Source organism: Crocodylus porosus, unplaced genomic scaffold (genome assembly GCF_001723895.1).
Source record: "Crocodylus porosus isolate Cpor-Errol unplaced genomic scaffold, CroPor_comp1, whole genome shotgun sequence".
Classification (NCBI taxonomy): domain Eukaryota; kingdom Metazoa; phylum Chordata; order Crocodylia; family Crocodylidae; genus Crocodylus; species Crocodylus porosus.
The window spans coordinates 41,715,330-41,733,696 of record NW_017728931.1 but is presented as its reverse complement, the minus strand read 5'-3'; the positions used below and the strand labels follow the sequence as shown (position 1 = coordinate 41,733,696).

Sequence of the window (18,367 nt, the reverse complement as noted above, 5' to 3'; positions counted from 1 at the left end):
TCCACTTCTCGACTGCCTCTCTTCGTAGCTTAGACAGCATATCTACACTCTCTATACTTATATTTACTGCAACTTCGTTCCAGCCGGCCTCCCCTCTTATTCGTAAGAGGGTGAGGCCAGGTGAGTGAATAAAACAAATTTTTACTTCACTTTATATCTACTCCGTAATAACTTCTTCTACTGACATCCCATCTCAATGAGCTGTTGACCAATTCTGGGACTTAAGGAGTTGGCAGCCACACCCATCATTGGACTAGTTCCAGTGGTAGAAAGCAAGGACTTGCTCCGGAACCCCGTGAACCAACATACATCCCACAGACTTATTATAAAAAAAAAAACTAACAACTTACTCTAAGTCGTCTACTTGCGCCAGCTCGGCGAACCTCGAAGGCGGTTATAGAGCTACCTCCAATCCCGCCCCACAAGCCGCGCGCTCGCCCGTTCCATAAAGCCCGTGGCTCCCCAAGCGGTGCCAGAATCGCAACCCCGGCATTCCGCGACATCCCTAGGCATCCAAGTTTTTTTTTAAAAAATCAGATTTTTTGGGGGGGGAGAGAGAGGGCAAAGGTGGGGCACAGAAAATTCCCATTAGCAGAATTAGTGCATTATGTCATGAACAGTAAGAATGATGGCAGCAAGACTGTACACAAAGTACCACAGAATATCTATGCTAGGCCATAAATTCAAACAGATGTTAATTTTGAAGCCATTCACCTTAAAAAACAAGCAAAAGAAAAAAAAAAAAGAGCCAGGATACTTAAAAATAACTCCCCTCCAATACATGCTGGGAATGCTTTTAGCTTTATGAGCAACTAGATGACATCTATAACAAATTCAGGGGATAAGGAACATTCAAGTATCTTATAGTTGAGCAGTAAAACCTGGAAGAGTTTGAAGAAGCAAAATGTGGACATGTAAACACTATAAAACAAAAATTTACTCTCTGTTTTGGTTTTCAGCTTCAGTAACATCACCAGGCTAAAAGTATCCCAAGCAAGATTTCCTGAGTAAAACAAATCCAGTGTTTACCTAACTTTAGGCATTCATTTAGCTGTTCACTCTTTGTGGGATACAATTTAAGAAGCTACAAAACACTGCTTTGCTTTAGATTTTGCCCTTTTTCATGTGATAAACGTGATTTCCATTATTTTCTGGAGCTGCAACGATCCAGATGGGCTCTGCTTAACAGCTTCCACTCACGTACTGCCTTATCAGGTCAAAACATATTTGTGTACCAGCATCAGAGATGATGTCAGCACAGCTCTGGGAATAGTTAGTTCGTTAGTTAATTGCTGCTGCAGAGCCAGCAGGGAAGCAAAGAATACATTTTATAGATACAGCAACACAAAAATAGTCTATTATTACCATCACTCTGCAATGCAGTGCTGATTTTAAAAGTCTAGATTTATAGATTCTGGAAGGTGTATCACATCTAAATTTGAAAACGTTAAGCTGTGTTTTTGTTACTGTCAATTACCTTAATTACAGTAAGCTCTGGTTCACTTGAGCTTTTTTTATTATAACTGCTTATGCAACAATCTACACAAAAGACTTTTTTCATTCAAAAACAAAGTTATTTTAAATTTTTAAAAATTATCAATGTAGATGTCATTCCAGTGAACATTTTAGACATTTCATTAAAAGCAGTACGTACAAAATTGTGTGTGGTAAGCGGCACATTCTCCAAGACTTCCACGTGCAACTCCTCTCCTGTGAGCCAGGAAATGTCAGTGTCCCAACCAATTGGCTTCTTCTCTCTAAAGTGCAAAAAAGCCCTTGATAGTTACCAACCTGTAAGGCTGCAGATCTCATGCTGAAGATGTGAAAAAGCTGTTATTGAGGGGGTTGTGGTATTGTGGAAAGTCTGCTGCCCAGACTTCCACTGTTGGAAATTTAAATGGCAAAGATTAAGTTGAGTTGACCCCAAATAACTGCACTACTGTTGGACAAAGCAGAGTGAAGAGGTACACTCTTTTCAAATCAGCTGTAACAAAAACCTCCGACAATAGAAAATGGATGGTTTCTTGGGTCCAAAAACTAGATTTTTTATACATTCAAAGAAAAAGGTTCTCATGTGACAACCTGCCCTATAACAGTTCCAGTTTACTAATTTGCAGGAATTATTGGGAGCTGCTACCACATGCTGTATTTTCACTTGTATCATTTTATCTTATTCTGAAACTGATCACAGTTGGGTGGAATAGGCTCGTGCTGGTTAAGAACCTGAAAGAACCCCAACATGTATAAACAAGGCAGATCACACATTCATCATACCCATCTTGTATTCTGTAAACAGCACAGCACTCTGGAATAAGACCTCTCATCATGAGAGCTTTCTTTAGAGTATCCCGGACAGTCACCCCACATCTTGCTGGAACCTGCAAGTCAAAGACAACAAATATTAGAAGAACAGGTTCTTCTACTAAAGTAAATGACTTTTTCAATCCCCATGAAGTTTATAAAGTAGCTCAAAAGTCCACATCTTCAATTTTCACAGCATTTCATAAACTCCTAAATAAAAACCTCCAAAAGTCCTCAGTGTACTGTAGACAAGTTCAGCTGAGTATGACAACACCTAAACCGACAATTTCAAAGTGAACATAGATCTGATTCAAGGGATGATTTTTATTCTTCTCAGCTTGTAACTGGGCAGAGAGACAGCACATCGATAACTACACACTGAGCATACACATAATTGTAAAGAATCTGTGCTGTAATTAGTGATGTGCCATTTAGTCAAACTAGTAAGACCTATAAAATTCAATATGCTAGAAACAGAAAGCAGGATAGGATGTTAAACAGAAAATACCTACTTGAAATCCAGGCAATGTAAAAAAGAGGGAAGTAGCACCAGGTTATACAATGCCCTTGAGACCACAGTGGACGTTTCTGGTTCCAAAGGCACACTTTCCTATTTGTGAAATGCATCTTTTCTCCCCATTTCCTTCTTGAAAAGCTCATCTAACATAAGTAAATGACTACACAGGACAAAGACTGAACCTGATCACAGTATGTTGAAATACACAAGCGACAAGCGAGGACAATTCCTCTGTCCCCACTAGTTATAGGTGTGGTGTATAAAAACCATGTAAACATATTTTGGGCTGAACTGTGATTTAAGTTAAAGTATTCTTTAAACAATCAGAATGATAAAATATATTAAAAAGTAGCTAAATACTAGGGGTGTGCGAAGCCAGCAGTATTCGACTCAGATTTGGCCCGATTCAGGGGACAATGTTTCGATTTGCCAATTCGAATCACTGTCCTGACTTGCTTTGGCTGAATCTGAAGATTCAATTCTGATTTGGAGAATCAGCGATTTGGCCATAGACACAGCTTTATGTTTTCCATATGTACCTCAAGGTACCAGGTGCAGTTCATGAATGCTGAAATGGTGGAGAGGATCAAACATCCCATGGGAGCAGGAGGGGTGGGTTCCCAGTGTGTCTGGCAGCACTCCCAGAAGTTCCACTTCCAGGTCCATCACCAAGCATGCGGGGGACACCCCGGGTACCCCCTCAGACCCAGGAGGCACCTGTCGCAAAGAAGGGGGAGGTCCCCCATGTGCTCCGTGGCAGACCTGGAAGTAGACCAAAAGTACTACTTTTGGTCCATTTCCGGGTCTGCTGCTGAGCACACAGCCCCCACCCCCCCACCGCGCTCCTGTGGGACACTCCATCTGCCCCACCATCTCAGCACTCACAGGCCACACAAGTTATCTCAAGGTATGTAGAAAAAAAAAAAAACAAAAACACCATACATGAAGCTATGTCTACTATGGCCAAATTGTTGAATCTCTCCAGAGAGATTAATGGGTCTCCTGATTAGATTTGGATTCAGAGATTCAGCCACCAATTTGATTGAGGAGATTCAACTCAATTCAGCAACTGAAGCTTTGTACAGGTCTACTAAATACCTCGAATTGTAAAATGTTACCATTTTAATATTTTGTTGCCACTTACTGATAATACATGGCATGGTCTACTTTTCCTCTACTCTCCCCTAACATTTCACTCAGAGTACAACAAAGGTGTCCCAGGCTTGAAAAATCCTAAACCTTGACCACCTATAAAGACAATCAGAACACCTCAAATTAAATTAATTATGCTCAACAGAGAGGTGTGATACAAATCCCTCTGAAGTAAATGAAAATGGTTACAGACTACAGCTATCTTTGGACTAGACCATTGAACTATTGTCTTGCACTTTAGTTTCTAGGCATAGTTAGGGTATGTCTATATCACATCTCCAGCACTGCTAGAAAGTGGCACTGATGCAACCTACCCACCTTGTTCCCATGCACCAAGCCCAGAACTGAGGCAGTGCCCCCCACAACCCCTCTCAAGCATGGGATTCAAGAAAGATATTTGAGGGAGGAAGGGCCAAGGTTGTGGTGTACACACACCCTAAAATACCAGTGCCCTACCTAAAGATGACAATAAAAAGCAGCGTATCCTGTTTCAAGGCCCGGTGGATGCCACCTTACAAGGTTAGGCTACATACTGCATTTCAATCACTGTATATGAATACTCTCCAAAAGAAAGAGATGAAAGACACTCTTTAAATCACAGTGCCTTCTCCCCACTAATGTACAATTGCTTTTTACAGTACATTTTATACGTCTCATCTACTGTTTAAATGTTCAAAGCAATGGGACTTCCATTACTTTCCTCATGAAAGTATTCTACAATCTAATACACCGCAGTCAAAAAAGTTCCTTCTGATATTCAGACTAGCCTTTTTTTCCTTTGTATCCATTTCCTTACCCCTAAAACACACCCATTTACTGACCTAAGGCCTGTCCTATTCTAATATTATAGAAGCCTAAGTCTGCCAGTCTGCCTGTCATGCTTTATTCACACTCTGATTGGCTGATGGAAACAGCCATTCAGAATGCTCCAAACATGGAGAAGCATCGCCATGATTCCAAAGCCACATGAGGACCAGACAGAGGGTGGGGAAGTCAAGGCCAGCGGCACTGCAAGAGACAGAACAGAGGCAGCATGGGGCGTTAGGTGATGGCACTCCATCCCAGCCCCTGCTCCCCATCATTCTTGACAGGCAACTGGCTAGTACTACATATTTTTGTTGGGCTGAGATGGAGCTAAACACAGGAACCAAAAGGGGGCTTCACTCTCTCTCCAGCATTTGCAATCTCCTTTGTGTTGATACCATGCTGCAGTGGGGAGGGAACTAACTTGCTCAGCGACAAGAATGAGAGCTGGTGGGGAAAAGTATATATGTGTGTGTGTATGTATGTATGTGGGGGGGGGCGGGGAAGAAGTTTTCACTAGCCAACTAACTACTGAAGGCAACAATGAAACTGAACAAGCAACAAGAGGAGCGGGTGATGAATTGGAGTGACTGGACAAGGAGACTTGGACTAAGAGCTGGCAGGGTGGGCAAGGGGAATAGTAGATGAAGATTTGATGAGGAAGTGAGGCAGAGAGCAGACGTGGTACCAACTGGGCAAACAGACTTGGACATACAGCTATGGAAATGCTGGAGGGGAAACCAATTGAACGAAGAGATTTGGGATGCCATTTGGAACCATGGGAAGAAGAGGCAGAAATCTGACTAGGAGCTTGGAGGAGGTACCCAAGTTAAATGTAGGAAGAGTTGGAAAAGATAAAATTAAAACTTTGACAGAAGGCCCAAAGGAAACAAGGACACGTGCATAAGGCAACGGTATAAAGGGGAAGCTAAGGAGCCCAGGGAGAGTTATGTTGGAGAGGATGGGACAGAAGCCAACAGGAAGAGGAGAGGAAAGATGCGGGCTGCAGACATGCATTCAAATAATTTGGGAGAATTCTCCCAGGTTTGTTCTCCTGGTAAAGAAACTTACCCAGCCATGTATACAGATATTTGAATACTAAGACTCTGAAGAGTAAACAGCTTGGAGTGTTGATACTGTGCAGCCAAGAGAGGCATCTTAGCATGCTCTGCAGGTTTCCTTAGTCTGCCTGGAGACAGAAGGCAGCAGTGCATGTGGCAACTCTGACTGGCTGACGCAAACTGCCTACACAGTTTGTGTTTCCCTGAAACACAAGGCTGGGATTGTGAAGGGGGCATGTGCTACTCCCTGCCCGAGCAAAGAAGTCCACACTGTCTCCTTGAGTAAGTAGGGGGGAAGGGTACTGGAGAATTGCGTCCTCCTCTGAGAGAAGCCACAGTATGTACAGACATTCACTCTCCCAGGAGAAACTGGGAGTGGCCATTTTTACCCTGGAAGAAAATGCCTGGACATCTGTACACTCCTGGTTTCTCGTGGAAGAACGTGGCAGAGATTGGTGCAGCGATTCTAAACATTACAACTCTAGTGAATATAGATATCAGCATCATGCCACATGACAGAATTTGGTTTTTCTGTTAGCCATGTTTAAAATTTAAGCTACCTACACTGCTTTAAGGAAATATTAAGGTTGCAGTGTCCGGCACTTCAGAATTAAAAATGCTAGAATCTTTATTCAGCCCTTTTTGTACACGTGGTTTAGGATACATATTATTTACATGATCATATTTTTCCTCCCATGAGATTCCCACCTCATTCAGTGAACAGAATGGCATTTCTCTGCACATAAATCAGAGTTGCATACTAAACAGAAGCATTTTCCATAGAACTCCACTTCTTTCCTTGCATATGTTAGGAGGTACAGAGTGAATGAGGCAAAAGAAAAAGGCAGAGAGGAAAAAAGGATCATTGCAAGACTTAAGACTTCAAACCCAGAAGTCCGATTTGCAGAAATTCTAAGCATTCATAGCTGCAAGTGAAGTCAATGGGAACTCTGCTCTGTGCATGCAAAGTGTTAATTAATTTCCAGTCTTCTGAGTCTACGCATCCAACATTGGGTATCCAAAACTGCCATATACTTTAGACCAGGGGTGTCAAACCCAGCCAGACCCCACAACCCGGATTTAGACTTCAGGGGTCCTTGCAGCCCAGACCTGGATGCGATAGCATAATGTGGCAAGTGGCATCAGACCACTATGGGAGTTAAGGCAGCCATTGCTCACCCACTGCTCCCGACACATCCCCAAGAGGACTCCATATCCCAGATTTTGGGGGTGGCCCCTTCCCCTGAATTCCTGGCCCTCTACCAACTCCGTGGACCAGATAACACTGCTCTGTGGGCCATATCCAACCCATGGGCTATATATTTGACATGCTTACTTTAGACTATAACTACTTTATTCCTCAGTTTTCCAATCTGTAAAATGGAGCTAAAACTACCTTCCTAGCACAGGGCCCCAGCTTATTTAACCTATGTAGGTAGTATGTTGTCTCGTTGCATAATTCTTTTAATTTACATGCGAGATTTTGATAGCAAGTATATCTATTAGCAACTGTGTTGATGAAATATATTCAACAACTAGTCACAAAATATGTCTCTATGAATGATTTATTCCTGTAAATCAGGACTTTAATACAAATGTATCAAGAAAAGTTGAGTGCCTCTTGCTAAAGTAATTCTTTTCTCAGTAGCCTAACCTCAGACCAGAAGTCTTTTACACTAGGAGAATCCCAGGAGATACAAAGAGTCCCAGCTATAGCATTCCTTCAAATATTTGATTAGGACTTGCATGCAAAAAGAATTCAAATTTAACTAACTGTTATTTCCTTGACAGGGAAGGGGACAGAGGGGAAAAGGAGGAGGAGGAGAACTGCACAGCTCAGTGTGCCGGGCATCATTTTCTTTCAATCCTCAGGAATGACTTGCTGCTTAATTTTTTCCCCCTAGTGTAACTTCATGTTATCTTTGATGTTCTGCAGTTCTGAAGAAAGTACAATTTTATCTAGGTTTTACCAAACATCCAATTATCTGAAACTGATCTTTAAAAGGATACATTTAAATTCAAACTGTTTCTACTTATGTTTAAATATAAGAGGATTGTTTTCCCCGCATCAAGTCTCTCTCTCTCTCTCTCACAATTGGATAAAAGATTTTTAGCTCAGCTTTGGTAAGTATTACGCATTATATTTTGTCTACTTATACCTCAGATATTACAGAAGGAGCATATTTTGAAATATTAGTTAAATTATCAGGCAGACTCAGAACCTGCCCCATTTACAGCTCTAGGAAATTTAGTAAGTTTTTCTTCTTATAGTTAGACCAAATGTTACAGCCACACACCATTTTAAAGTGCAGTCATTTTGGGGGAAGAAAGAAATAAGCAAAGCCATTTTTCTTTTTGCCCTCCCAAAATCAGGTATTTTCTTGGTAACATCTCAAACCTGAGATCCAGATTGTCCTTTGGCAAATTATATTTACTTTCTCATTCTCGCTTTCTTGTAGGACAAATGTTTAGCCATCCATCCAGACAACTACCTGTCACAGCAGTAAAACATAAAATTAACTCCTCCCTGTTAAACCAAAAAGTAAGGGTTTGGAACGTTTAAGAGACACTTTGGAAAAGTACATCATCTTCTATCATAAAATTTGGAGGAAGGCTGCTTTTGATCATTGCTGGAGTGGGTTTGCAACAAACTCCATGCTCTCACTTCTAAACACAGCAACAGTTCTGAAAATAAATCCTTAATGCAGTTTCAATATTCATAAAAAGTAGACAATGTTTCCATTACAATAATATTCCCCCCTCCCCAAAGGAAACCTGAATAGAGTTGATCTGCCTTTAAAGGGAAGAAAGTAGATCTGGCAAACTACAGGCCCATAAGCCTAACCTCTATCCTGGGGAAGGTCTTGGAAAAGATTATCAAGGAGGCCATCCTTAACAGACTAGCTGAAGGCAATATCCTGAGGGATACCCAGCATGGGTTTGTTGTGAGTAGGTCTTGCTTGACCAACCTCATTTCCTTTTATGACCAGGTGACCTATCACCTCGACAAGGAGGAAGAGATGGACATTGCATACCTCGACTTTAAAAAAAGTCATGATCACTTCTTGGCTAAAGTGGCTAACTGCGGTCTTGATGTCACCACGATCCACTGGTTGGGGAACTGGCTCCGCGGTAGGACCCAGAGGGTGGTGGTCAACGGGAGCCAATCATCTTGGTGCGCTGTGACCAGCAGGGTCCCACAAGGCTCTGTCCTAGGGCCTACACTGTTTAACATATTTATCAAAGATGTGGACATTGGTGTCCGAAGCGGACTGGCCGAGTTCAAACTCTGGGGTAAGGCATCCACACCTGAGGATAGGAGGGTGATCCAGGCGGATCTAGACAGACTCATGAAATGGGCGGATGATAACCTGATGGTGTTTAACACCGAAAAATGCAAGGTTCTCCACCTTGGGAAGAAAAACCTGCACCATGCTTATAGGCTCAGCAGTGCTACGCTGGTTAGCACTACAGATGAAAGGGACTTGGGAGTCATGGTTGACCACAAGATGAACATGAGCCTTCAGCGTGATGCTGAGGCTAGTAAAGCGAGCAAAACACTGGCTTGCATCCATAGATGCTTCTCAAGCAGATCCCGGAATGTCCTTCTCCCCTCTGTACTTGGCCTTGGTGAGGCCACAGCTGGAGTACTGTGTCCAGTTTTGGGCTCCACAATTCAAAAAAGATGTGGAGAAGCTTGAGAGGGTGCAGAGGAGGGCCACACGCATGATCAGAGATCAGGAAAACAGACCTTATGATAAGAGGCTGAGAACAATGGAGCTATTCAGCCTGGAAAAGCATAGGCTCAGGGGTGATCTGGTGGCCATCTATAAGTTTATCAGGGGTGCTCATCAGGATCTGGGGGAACATCTGTTCACCAGAGCGCCCCAAGGGTTGACAAGATCGAACAGTCACAAACTCCACTGTGACCAATTCAGGCTGGACATAAGAAAGAACTTCTTCACCGTTTGAGCCCCCAAGGTTTGGAACAGACTGCCGCTGGAGGCGGTTCATGCACCCACTTTGAATGCCTTTAAGACATATTTGGATGCTTATCTTGCTGGGATCCTATGATCCCTGCTGACTTCCTGCCCCTGGGACAGGGGGCTGGACTCAATAATCCTCCAGGGTCCCTTCCAGCCCAAATGTCTATGAAATCTATACAACTTTACCATTCCATTCCTTAAATTTAAAGACCAGTTTATAAATAGTAACTATTCTTCCACATAGTGATTATTAAAGAGTTCTTTACACCACAGAGGGGATGATTTCAAAGCATGAAAAAGCTAGAAATGGTACTGTAAAAGAGTATTTTTGTTCAATGTCTTCATCAATGACCTGGAAGATGGCATAGAGTGCAACCTCAGCAAGTCTGAAGGTGACACCAAGCTGCAGAGGGAGTAGTAGATATGCTAGAGGGTAGGGCTAGGATTCAGAGTGACCTAGACAGATTGGAGGATTCGGCCAAAAGAAATTTCATAAGGTTCAACAAGAACAAGTGCAAAGTCATGCACTTTGGACAGAACAATCCCATGCTGGGGGCTGACTGGCTGAGCAGCAGCTCTGCAAAAAAGGACCTGGGGGTTACAATAGACAAACTGAATATGAGCCAGCAGTGTGCCCTTGTTGTTAAGAAGGCTAACAGCATACCGGGCTGCATTGGTAGGTGTGTTGCTAGCAGGTCAAAGAAAGTGATTATTATCCTCTATTCAGCACTGGTGAGGCCACATCTGGAGTGCTGTGTTCAGTTTTGGGGCCCCCATTACAGAAAAGATGTGGACAAATTGGAGAGGGTCCAGCAGAAGGTAGCAAAAATGGTGAGGGGGCTGGGGGACATGACTTATGAGAAAAGGCTGAGGGAACTGGGTTTATTTAGTCTAGAGAAGAGAAGACTGAGAAGGGATTTAACAGCAACCTTCAAATACCTGAAGGGAGGTTTCAAAAGAGGATTGAGCTACACTGTTCTCAGTGGTGGCAGATGACAGAACAAGGGGCAATGGTCTCAAGTTGCAGCAAGGGAAGTTTTGGTCAGATATTAGGAAGAATTTTCTTACTAGGATGATAGTAAAACACTGGAAGAGATTACTCAGAGAGGAGGTGGAAGCTCCAGACTTGGAGATTTTCAAGACCCGGATAGACAAAGCTTTGGCTGGGATGATCTAGTTGGAGATGGTCCTGCTTTGGAGCAGGGGGTTGGACTAGATGACCTCCAGAGGTCCTTTAATTTTCTATTCTTCTGATTCTACATATGTGAGTGAAATAAAACAGGATTCCCTTGTGTCTGAAGCCATTTGCTGGCAAAGAGAAGTTACTTACTGGTAACTATGGTCCTGATATGGTGTTTCCATGTACACATACTAACTGTGGTTACATACGCACCACAAGCACTCAAGCTTCTATTTTTTGCTTTAGCAGCATCCATAGGAAGTGCTATGGCTTTGCTCTCCCGCATACTCCACAACAGAGTGAGAGGCAAACATTTGTTGTTCTTCAAATTTCTTTTCATCCACAGCCTCTTACTCTATTGGACTCTGAGGAAGGAGCATAGGGCCACGTGGATGGATGGATACAGACATGCATACAGCAATACATCTCAAAGAATACTAATACTGGTAAGTAATTTCTCTTTATCAAATGATTGCCCCTGTGCACATCCTTGCTGTGAATGACTCCAAGCAAAGCTCACATACTTCAGGGCAAGTCTCAGAATCCTAACAGAACAACAACTTGAAGATCACATTACCAAACACCATTTGTCCATGAGGCTTCTGCAATGGCTCAGTGTTTGGTAAAGGTATGCATCAAGCATGCAGTGGCCATCCTATAGGTATCAGTTCTGAGCAAGTGACTCTGGGCTGATATAAACTCACCCCTGAATTTGTTGGTTAAACAAATAGCCAGACATGGTGATTTCTTGAAAAAGCCTCACCCTGCAAAGGTAGAATTATAGACAAATAGAGCTGGAAGGAACCTCCATATGTCATCTAGTTCAAAACCCATGCCTGAGGTAGGATCATCCCTATCCAGGATCATCGTTATCCAGATCATCCTATACAAATCCACTATCTAACCTCTTCACAAAACTACAGTCAGCCTGACAGTATAGAGGACAAACACCCTCACCTGTTGCAGATAAAACAAATGGGCAATGAAGGCCAGAGTTCAGCTCCAGCTTTTTTCTCATCAGCCACAGATGATTAAGTGACCCAAAAAATGGTGGGAGATCATCAGTGCCAGAGCCTCTATGAATTTTAAGAGCATCCTTGCAGGGTAGTACAAAATTAAGAATGGGGAGAACAAGGCAATGTTGAAACCAGCCTCCTTGACCACACCCAAGAATGGGGACCACATTTGGGAAGTAGTCCTGGAACTGTGATCCACAGAAGTTCTTGCCAAACCTAAGGAAATGGACATGCTCAGAGATAATAATTTGGTGCCAGAGGATATATGGTGCCCAAATAGTCTTGGGTCTAGCTTTCCAGTCCTTCCCAGACCATATGGTAAGTGGTCTGCATATGGATGATTTTCCTCAAACAAGGACTCTCCCCAAGCAGCACAAACATTTGGAGTGCTCCTGGAAGCAGGCATGGAACTGTTACAGGATGGTCACAACTTAAATCTCAGTGACAAAGAAGCCATAGCCAGCAACCAAAGGCTTCTTTCTCCTCAAATAAAAAGAAAAAAAAGGAGGGAGAGACTCATTGATTAAAAAGTGCCAGCAAAAAGAGAGAAAAAAAAGAGGAGGGCAGCAGAATTCTGGCTGTGCACCAGAGCTGCCAATGGCAGCAGAGTGAACGAACGAATGACAAAGGGAGGGAGGTACAAAAAAGCCATACAGTAGGCAGATGTGAGTTCATCTTCATACCATCATTCTCCCTTCAAAACAAGTGGAGAAAGATTAAGCAGTTATTTAAAAAAATAACTCTAAAAGCTCCAAGCATTCTTGATATCTATATTAATTTTCAGTTTCTCTTTTGAATCTTGTTAAAGTTTATGGTCTTAACTTAATGTCTGATATAACAATATGTTCAACTATAGCTACATGTAATGTTAAAAAAGCCCCACACACTTCCTTTAAGCAATTCTGAATTTGCTCTCTCTCCATTTCATTGGATCCCACCATGCTATTATATGCTGAAACTACGAGCACCAGGATCTATCTTCATCATACCACTGTTGTTTTATATATTTTGTTTTTCATAATCCCTCTTCATGTCCTCTTTAATGTGAAGAATCCCAAACTTCACTGAATTTTTCTGTCATTCATAACTCATCTGTCACTGAATTCCCACTAATTCTAACATCCTTTTTGAAACATGGTGGCCAAACTGCATACAATATTTCATACGAAGAAACATTGGTTTCTTTGATGACATACCATACTTATTCTCTATAGTTCATTTTGCAGTCTACCATACTTTTTTGTTTCCTTTTTTTAACAGTTTCAATTAGAGAGAGATTTATTCTCAGAAATATTTCAAGGGCACTAATAATTTCTTTACAGTCCAGTAAGGTGCGAATAGTTCAAATCTTCCCCTCTAATATGTATTCCTTTGGATTTATTAAACTGAGTTTCATATGCTACAGCTGGCACCCATTCACTAACTTTATGGTGGGCTAAGGAGAATACCTAGTTATACAGGCCTAACTAGACACAAATTCCTGAATAATTATGGCAGGCTGTAAACTTTTACCACTTCACTCCTCAAGTCCTTTCTAGATTATTAATATATTTAAACAATAAACTTACTACATAATGTTTATTCAATACGATACTGCTAAATTCTTGCTACTATGCAAACCCACCTTATATTAGCCCTCTGTCATTCAGTTTTAGTCTTTCAGGTAGTGAGACTGACAGCAACAGGTTTCAGTATTAATGCATCAAAATCAGTGCTGTTTACCTGAAAGTTACTGGTGGATTCTACCCAATATGGTCATATTATGCATCTCCTCTTAATAACTGCAAGCTTTCAGAGTCATTTGGCAAGTCTTTATTGCCACAGGTTATAACGGAACTCAGCCTTCAATACACGATGGATAAATACGTGGGAATCCATAACTGGCTTAATATAAATAGGTTCTGTCAGTTAAAAACAGGGTGGATAATAAAACCAGTGGGTTAATTACTTTGGTTCTCTGAGGAACAACTCTTTATACCTGGCAGGTTAAACTGGTAAGACTACTTAAATATCTACAGAAAAATCAAGGGTTACAGTTTGAAAAATCTGGAAACAAATTCACAGGACATGCTTCAGAAAAATTCAAATCTAGAGGAAAATAAAGTATGTGTAAAGACCCAAATTTTTGCCCAAGCTGTAGGAGCAGAATGGTAGGAAGAATCCAACTGTAAATTGCAAAACAAGTTTGTTTATACCTTACCATTTAGGTAATAGCAAAGAGGGAGATCTGGTTCTCCCAGTTTTCACATCCCTGCAAAAAGGAGCAAGTCACATGGTCCTTTTATTACAATTAAAGGGCTGGTGCTCTAAATTAGAGAGAAAGGGAGGGAGGGAAGACAGAAGTGAGAAATCTGAAAAAGGAGTACCATCAACCCTAGGCAGAAGAGTTCCAACATCTCTCCTTAGTTTCTACAATTCCTGCATGCCTTAAAGATAAAAAGGGAACTGGGAGGAGTGGAGCAGCACTGCTCTTGTTGCCTTCCCCAGAGCAGGATCCTGGTCTCAGGCACTAAGGAAAGCTAGGGAGAGAAGCAAGCTGCAGACTTGGACTGCAGTCTGTGCTGCTTCCCCTCCCTGAAGGACTTCTACTAGGGGAAAATTTCTCTGAAACTTCCCCTGGTAAAAACTAAACATCTGTACACAGCCTCACTTACTGATTCCAGCAGCCATGCTGATCCCTCACCTGACTCCTTTGCCGAAGAGTTTCTTCACCCTCACCTTTCCACATAACCTATTCAAAGTCCTCACCAAGCACTGCTCTAACCTCTCTGCTGCTGAGCTCCTTTCCTCCCAAGAACCTGATTGTTTTCAGCATCACCAGTCAAACAATGAGGCTAGAAGGGGCCTCAAGGGTCACCATGCCCAACCTCCTGCACAGATGCAGGAAGGAATGCTCCTAAACCACCTCCAATAGATGCTGATCCAGCTTGTTCTCAAAAACCTCCAATAAAAGGAGATTCACATCTCCAGGCAGGTAATCTATTGCCTTACTGCTCTTAAGACAAGGATGCTCTTATTAAGATTTAATCTAAACTTGCTTTCCTGCAGTTTAAATCCAGTCTCTTGCCATGCCCTCTCTAGCAAGGGAGATCAATTCCTTAATTTTCTTTCAGACAGACTTTCAAATGTTTGAGAACTGCTACTATGTCTTCTATTAATCTCCTATTTTCCAAATTAAACATACATAGTTCCTACAGCCAGCCCTCATGCAGCTTATCATTTTAATTGTTTATCTTTGCATCTTCTCCATTTTTTCTACTACCTTCTTAAAAAATATAGTGCCCCAAAGTGGACAAAGTACTCTAAGGTTCAATGAATACCAAGCACCAATCACTTCCCACCCCTTACATACAACGTTTTATTAATGAAACCCCAAATTGCTTCTTCCTTTTTCACAAGAGCATCATACTGCCAACTTGCACCGAGTTTGAGATTCACTATAACTACCAGATTCTTCTCAGCAATGCTACACTGCCAAACTTATCTCCCATTCTGTATTTGCAAATTTGTTTTTCCCTCTTATGTGCAGCACCTCACGATTTGTATTTATCTTCGTTGAATTTTATTTTTGTCTATAGCTCAGTTCTTCAGATTTATCCAAATCCTTTTGGATTTTAATCCTACCCTCCAAAACACTAAAAAAATTGTCTCTGTTTTGTGTTATCTGCAAATTTGATGGAGTACACCTCTGCATTCCTCCATCCAAGTCATCCATAAAAGTGTTAAACAGCCCTAAATTCAAAACAGACCCCTCTGGGACCCTACCTGACATGTCCTCCCAGTTTAACATCAATCCATTTATAGCTGCTCTCTGCTTGCATCTATTCAACATACAAATGCATCTAATGGTAATTTTGTCTAGTACAAATTTCTCCACTTTCCTTATGTGAAGGTCATATTGGATTGTATCAAAAAACCCCTAAAAATCAGGATGCATTCACCATATGCCCCTCATCCAAACTGGTTACCCTGCCAAAAAAGACAAATAAGTCGTTCGTTGGCAGGTAGTAATCATTCCCTCCCCCTCCAGACATTTACAAACCGACTGCTTTATAATTTACAACTTCCCAGGTGCTGAAGTCAGGCTGACGAGTCTATAATCCCCTAATCCTACTTCTCCTTGTTTAAAGAAGGGTACTATCACGGCTTTCCTCCAGTTCTTTAAGACTTAACCTGTCACATTTGCAAACTAGAATTGTGAATACTGCCAGTGGTTCCAAGATTTTTTCAGCTAGTTGCTTCAGCATCCTAAAAGTGAATTCCATCAAACACCACCGACTTAAATTCAGTCCAATTTGTCAAAAATTCCGCAGCATATTCTTATAACCCGCACTACTTGCTGTTCTTTGTTTACATTAATTTCACCAGGCATCTATTCACAGTTATTTTTTTGGATGGGAAGGTGAGGAAGGGAAAGGTAAAGTAGACGTTTAGCAGCTTCACCTCCTTTGCATCTTCAATGAAATGCTCATCTTCTAAACACTGGACCAGTTTCCCTGGTCTTTCTCTCCCACCTGACACATTTGTAGATCCACTTCTTGTCATCTAACATTTCTTGGCAACTGTAATGTGCTCTTTGCTTTTTCTATCCCGATTTTGTCCCTACAGGTTTGTGCCACTTCTTTGTGACTTGCCCTTCCTTTCATTGTTTGCACGTGCCTCTTGATTTTCAGGTCCTTCAGAAGCTCTTTGCAGAACCACACTGATCTGTTATTTTTCCTCTACAATAGAATAGGTTAAGGATGAGCCTCCAATAAAATACGTAAGATCTGTTACACCTTTTTCACTTCTTTTTCTTTGAATTGGTCTGTGCATGAGGCCTTACTGGGGTGCACTGATAGATAATTTTTGGGCCAATACTGATGGCCGATTTTTAATGAGCCATATCGGCCGATACCAATCCGATTCCAATATGAAGACAGGCAGCTTGGAGAGCAGCGTCCAACTGGTAAGTCTGTTGTGGGGGACAGGCCACTGGGGGAGGAAGGAAGATCGAGGACCCCGCAATGAGAGACAGAGTGGGTCTGAGGCAGGGGTAGGGGCAGGCCCTGCACAGTTGGGGTGGAACGGGGGATGGAGCTTGCCTGGGAGGCACAAGAGGGGGGCTCCCACTGCTACACACACCCTGGGAGGAAGGGTGGGGGCGTATGTTTCCAGATCTGCACAGTGTGAGGGAGGGCTGGGGCAGCACCAGGCTCTTCCCGACATGGGGTACGGGGGTAGGGGAAGGAAATGGGCCAGGGCTGTGCTGGGAGCAGGCAGCTGTGGTGCTGGGAGGGGGCTACAGCCACTCCAAAATTAGCCATAGCCCCCCCTCCCAGTGCCACCGCCACCTGCCCCAGCCTAGCCCCTGCTGGGAAGAGCCCAGTGTCATCCCAGCCCCAACCCGCAGTGGCAGCCTACTTTCACCCCTCGCACAGATCTAGTGGCACACCCTCCTCATGCCCTCCTGGGGGGCACACAGCAGTGGGAGCCTCTGCACCCCCCGCCATATGAGCTCCTCGTGGCCATCATGTGCCCTGCCCCACCCATGCATCACCTGCCCCCATCCCACTCCCTCCCTCACCGCTGGGGCCTCAGTCTGCCCCTCTCCTCACAGACTTACCAGCCGGACCCGGCTGCTCTCCGTGCTGCCAGGCTGCGCTCCCAGCTGCCTGCGTGCTGCACTTCATGCATGCACAGGGCATTTACCGGTGGCATTATCGGCCACATCAGCCTAAAAAAAGCCAATTGCCAAAACAGTCAATTTTCCTTATATCGGTGGCGATCTGATATGGGACCGATGTATCGGTGCACCTCTAGGCCTTACTTTAAGTCAGCTGAAATCTATCTTAAAGTTCTTATTTTGCTATTCTCATGCCTTCCTTTCCTATCTGATCATGAAAACTTCCTCCGGAGTTTCCAAGCAATTTCATGTCTGCAAGTTATGTTTTGCAACATTTTCCCTTCCAGAGATAGTAACATCTTCCATTAATTACCAGCTCTTAAGTTTTAGATATTCTTCTTACACACCTGAACATCTCACCACCACTTCTCTTCTCGATCTGGTGGTCTACAGTAGGCCTCCAGCTTATCATCAATACTGCTTTTTTCCCCCCCTTTACCTTTGTTCAGATACACGCAACAATTTTTTTTGTACAAAAATCAGATACAACCAATAACCCTCAACAAAATTTGACACCTTCCTGGATTTAGTTTCATAGTTTCTAGGGTCGGAAGGATGTTGAGTAGATCATCTAGTCCGACCCCCTGCCATGGCAGGAAAGAATACTGGGGTCAAACGACCCCAGCAAGGTGTTCATCGAGCCTCCTCTTAAAAACCCCCAGGGTAGGAGCCTGCACCACTTCTC

The 18,367-nt window shown here is 42.8% G+C and overlaps 1 protein-coding gene across 2 annotated transcripts in view; it reads right to left on the bottom strand.

Moving 5' to 3' along the window:
• BRAF (B-Raf proto-oncogene, serine/threonine kinase) overlaps positions 1–18,367 on the bottom strand; it is a 130,508-nt gene that overhangs the window by 50,157 nt on the left and 61,984 nt on the right. For both annotated transcript variants that reach the window (XM_019544680.1, XM_019544679.1), the window contains exons 4-5: positions 2,275–2,378; positions 1,655–1,757 (exon numbers count right to left, since the gene is read on the bottom strand). In XM_019544680.1, coding sequence (XP_019400225.1) covers positions 1,655–1,757; positions 2,275–2,378 — 207 coding nt within the window. The remainder of the gene's footprint in view (positions 1–1,654; positions 1,758–2,274; positions 2,379–18,367) is intronic.